Source organism: Centrocercus urophasianus, unplaced genomic scaffold (genome assembly GCF_019232065.1).
Source record: "Centrocercus urophasianus isolate 14NV4802_14NV808 unplaced genomic scaffold, USGS_Curo_1.0 seq_67, whole genome shotgun sequence".
In the NCBI taxonomy this organism is placed as follows: Eukaryota; Metazoa; Chordata; class Aves; order Galliformes; family Phasianidae; genus Centrocercus; species Centrocercus urophasianus.
The window spans coordinates 261840-266837 of record NW_024885277.1 but is presented as its reverse complement, the minus strand read 5'-3'; the positions used below and the strand labels follow the sequence as shown (position 1 = coordinate 266837).

The 4998-nt window shown below is 47.2% G+C and overlaps 1 protein-coding gene across 1 annotated transcript in view; it reads left to right on the top strand.

Annotated features, from left to right (window-relative positions):
- The first annotated feature begins 4353 nt into the window (after window positions 1–4353).
- The window catches only part of LOC122170339 (keratin, type II cytoskeletal 7-like), a 7059-nt gene continuing 6414 nt past the window's right edge, over window positions 4354–4998 (top strand). Inside the window, exon 1 of the mRNA XM_042837094.1 lies at window positions 4354–4453. Within this exon, the coding sequence (XP_042693028.1) occupies window positions 4354–4453 (100 nt within the window). The remainder of the gene's footprint in view (window positions 4454–4998) is intronic.

Below are 4998 nucleotides of genomic sequence, written 5' to 3'. Positions count from 1 at the left end.
AGCTCTGGCTCTGGGTCGGGATCTGGGGGTGGCTTTGGCAGTGGTGGGTTGGTATCCCCTGGTGCTGGATCTTTCAGTGGAGGATCATGTATTTCTCCTGTTGGTCACAGCTCTGGTTGTTTGGGTTCAAGCTGTATTGGTGAAGGTTATGGCTATGCTGGTTCTTGCTCTGGGGATATCTGTACTTCTGGCACTGAGGGGTATGGCGTTGAGAGCGGGCGTTTTTCTGGTGGCGATGTATCTTTCCAGGCTGGTGGTGAGTGTGGCGGATTTGAATATTATGGTTCTAGGGTTGAAACTCAAGAATGCAGCTCTGAGGTTGAGCCATCTTGTCCTACATGTGCATACTCGTCTGGCTCTGTTTTTGGCTCAGAGACTTCTGATTTTTCTGGTGATCCTTACCACAAGTAATTTTTTCTGCTGGAATGGGAGAAAGGCTTTCCCCTTGCTTTCAATGCAAGTATGGCTTTTCTGTCCATCACTGGGTCACCTGTGACACTGACCATTTTTCTCCACATACAGCCATGTGCTGAATTCTCCAATCTGCCGCACCTCTCTCTTGTGACTGTGTTTTGATGATTTGTCTTGTTTCCTTAGTCTTTTTCTGTAATGGCCTGAGCACTTCAGCTCATTCTGTCTGGTGTTTTTTCTTTGCCAACTAAAAGCTTGACACCCTGTCCTGTGTCTGTGTGTCTATTTGTGAGTGCAGCTCTGACATCTACGAGACTTTCAAACCAACTGAATGAAATACAAAAAACGTTTTATGCAGACCTGATCCAAAGTCAGGGCAAATTTATTAGAAACAGGATAACTTTTGGTTGGTGGTGTGTAAGTGGACCATCTGCTGTGAAGAAGGGTTTCAGGGTACACGTTCCATTGGCCTAATCCACAACCAGGACACATGGATCCATCTCAGTTCATGGAAGCTCTCTATGAGGTTGGGTTTGGAAGGCATCTCTGGGCCCATCTAGTCCAACCCCTCTTCTCAAACAGGGCCACTCAGGTCACGGACCATGGGCCCAAGACAATATCCATGGTTTTTGGTTATTTTTGAGCAACCTTTTCCAGTCTTCGTACTTACAATTAAATATTTCCTACTATTCAGCTGGAAGCTCTTGTCTTGCAGTTTATGCTCATTTCCTCTTCTCCTGGCAATGGGCACCACTGCAAGGAGACCTGGCTCTGTCTTATTTGCATCTTCTGATGATAGAGAGAGCAGCTGAGGTTACCAGGAAGGTTTGTTCAAAAAGCTCAATGCAACGGTGTCATCTTAATTTAGCAACACTTAGATAACTGGAGTATCATAACCCACACCAGGAATATCTCTTGTCTATTCCCATTCAGAGAGAAAGTAGGAACCTCTAAACTGTTTTCCCAGGAAATCAGATTGTGAATAGCAGTGGGAAGGGCATCCAGTGGCAGCTCTTTTCTGGGGTGTGAGGTGTTCCCTAGGCAGGAAATCCACTGTGGAGATCCATCTACAAATGTCCATCAAATCATGAAAGCTAGTAGAGAAGATTCACAGACACAAAAGGCTAAATTGAACCTTAATGATGTGGTCTGGAAGCAGCTTGAAATGCCCTTCAAACAGGGAGGGCTAGGAAAATTTCAGGCAAAACTGAGTTATCACTGCTCTCACCCAACGCAGAAAGCCCCACACGTGTGGAAACTGCCAGCTGTTGCGGGGCTGTGCTGGAGGTTGTATTATCAAACCCTGATAAGATAAACTCAAGTTTTCATCCACACTGGCTCACACCCCACAGGTTCAGTGTGTGGGTGGTGTGAGTGCACCTCAGCTTGCACAATGCCCTGCAGAGCTGTGCTCGGATAGCTGGGACACTTTGCTCGCCTTGTTAATGGCTGCTGCAATGCCAGGCACTGAAACAGCTCAATTCTTCAGGACCCAAGGGGCAAGTTGCATCATTTTTACCTAACAGAGGAGATAAGACAATGCTCCTCTCCCACAGCAAAAACTGAAGGCCCCTTCTATTTTAAGTGCACCTTACAAAGTGTTGCTGGGCTTTTGTTTCACGCTTAAATTATGTAGAGAGGATGCCTGGAGCTTTTCATCTCTAATCCGTGCCATCAGAAGAAATAAAGAATTAATATGAACACTGTGGTCAAGTCTGTGGGTTTCTTTTTATCTGATGCATTTTGTAGAGTGAAAGGGAGAAAAGGAAGAAGGTAGAGTAGACAGAGAGAAACAAGCATTTCTGGAGGCAGTTCAAAAGGTCTAATTTGTGCATCCACCTTAGTGCAGGATGAATCACTGCTGGAGATCAGACAAACCATCTGCTTCAGTTGACTTTGCAGGAGCCTGGGAGACCAATGTGGAAGAGAGATTGCTAACCCTGACCTTATACGAGGGCTGGATCAGCATTTCCACCACGTTGCTTTAAGTACTGTTTACACACTGGTAGTACATAGCCTTGAGTGCTGGGCTAATTTTGTGAACGAATGGTTTGGAAAGGTACATCAAAACCTGTTCTGCTTGTCAGCTGAGCTATAATGATATCTCCAGTTTCTGGAGATGAGTGTTTTGGCAACTCTTTCTACACCAAATTACCTGTGTGTAAAGGAGTAAAAAATCTGACCTAGAATTTAACATATCTAATAATATAATATTAAAAAAAAAAAAATTGCAGAGAGTAGAGACCAGTGCCTACCTCTGCCCTCCTTCAGAGGGGGCTGTAGGGTCATGAGAAGCTGTAGGGGCATGAGGGATTGTTGGGCCATAAGGGGTTGTAGGGCCATGAGGATCTGTAGGACTATGAGAATCTGCAGGCCATGAGGAGCTGTAGGAGCATGAGGGGCTGTAGGGCCATAAAGGGTTATAGGGCCATTTCTGCTCTCAGATGCCACCAGATGGCTAAGGTTGCACCCAGAGACATTTTGAATTTTGAAGGCTGAGTCAAAATCATGAGAACAAGGGCAGAAATTGAGACCTTCGGATCAACATGTTTAAGACTTGAGGTGGGTAGAAGCAGTCAGCTGTGAACGTGGCTGGCATGTAACACTGCAGGGAGGACACATGAACAGCCTGGGCTTCAGCACGGTGTGAGCATCCAGAAACTCTGACAGCAGGAGCAAAACTTCAGGTAGGAGGGGAGGACACCGAGATGGCAAAGATGACAGTAGGTCAGTGGTGGTAACTCTGCATTTAGAAAACATCCCAGGCTCACAGCCAACATCAGGGTACAAATCCATAAGGAATTTCACCTTCTTGCAAGACTGAGGACCTTGTCCCCACGCCGTCCTTCCTCCCAAACATTGCCCTCTGCAGGAGGGAGCCAGCCCTTGCTAGCTGTATCCTTGCAGAGTGTTGGAGGAGTTGTGAACAGGATCATGTCACCACCAAGAACTTAACCAGGAACCTTTCTGGGCAGGGCTGCTGAAGATGCAATAGATGCCACCACCTAGTGGGAGAAAGAAGTTGTGCTACAGAGCTGGTTATGGAGCTCTCTCCCAACCTGACTGATGGAGTTTGAAGCTTGTGCCCAGTTTGCCAGAACAAAAAGTTCCCTCCTGATTTACTTTGTCAGAAAGCCGTGAAATTAGTCACGGCAACATCAGAATTGTGGGGCTTCTATATTTACTGCTGGGCCTCTTTCCAAAATTCCTGGTGATTAGAAGAAAATTAGCGAGCTGTGATCACCTTAATAGCCATTCCCCTTTCTGCTAGGTGCTTGCAAACACGTACAACTCCTATCACCTGCAAGAGAGCTGCAGTAGCTGGGATTGCTGTGACAGTGACATGGAGTCCCATCAGCAGGATGCAAGAGGAGAAGAGTTGTTGAATGCTAAACCTAGGTCATCTCTCTGAGCCAATGCCACACACAAATTCTAGCTCCTGCAGCAAGTTGGGTGGGACGAGGTGAAGTTGGGAGAGGAGGGCAGAGCTGACTGTACGTCCCATTAAAGCACTGCTGAGCAGCAGGAAACAACCAAAAGGCTCATGTGGCACTGCTGCCTTCTGGGGACTCAAAGTCATGGGGGGACATCAGGACTTGGAGTCAGAGGTGAGGCTGCTCCAGACAGATGAACCTTTTGCTGTGTCTAGGGGAGCAAAAACCAGAGTTCAGGAGTTTTACTCATCAAAGTGTGTCTAGGGAGAGAAAACTATTGAAAGCAGGAGCTGTAACCCTGTGGGCTCTGCACCAACAAGGGAATAAAAGCTTGGAGCTAACCCTGAGATGTGCAAACACTCATTGCCAGGCGGAGCACCGTGAGATCTCTGCTCCTAAGGTGCAGCAGAGTCACCAAGCATCACAACAGCCCATCTCCGGGCCACAGGATGCAGCAAGGAGTTCTGTGGGAGACCAAGGAGAGACAGCCTGGAAGCACAAGATGAGCATGGAGTTGGAGCAGCTCCAGGCCAAGTCCTCCTCCTGGGCTCTGATCCTGCTCTTCCAGCTGGGACTGCCATGGACTCTGCCAGTGTTTAAGCAGGCAAGTGAGACACCCAGGGCTTCAATCATTCCTGCTCTTCTGTGCGTAGGTGTAATTGATAGTGCTGTCAAGAACCTGCAATTAAGCTGGTTGTCTTTCCAGCTACTGCATACCATCAATTATCTCTCTTGCTGGGCTAAGGGCAAACTGTTCCAGTGAAGAACATTTGCAAGTAATGAGGTACAAGAAAACCTTTGACATCAGCCGCTCCTCAGACAGAATACCAGCAAGGTTTCTGGTAACCAGTTTTGCTTTTCGTCAGTCTTCTTGTGAAAGGTGGCAAGAAAGCCTTCCAATGAAACCAGGAAATGAACAACAACAACAAAAAATCTCCTTGCTAAGGCCAGGAAAGAAATAAACAAATGAAATCCTTCCTTCCTTCCTTCCTTCCTTCCTTCCTTCCTTCCTTCCTTCCTTCCTTCCTTCCTTCCTTCCTTCCTTCCTCTCCTCTCCTCTCCTCTCCTCTCCTCTCCTCTCCTCTCCTCTCCTGTTTTATCTTCCACGTCAGTTGCAGACCCATGCATATAGAGACATTCTCCTCTCCTCTCC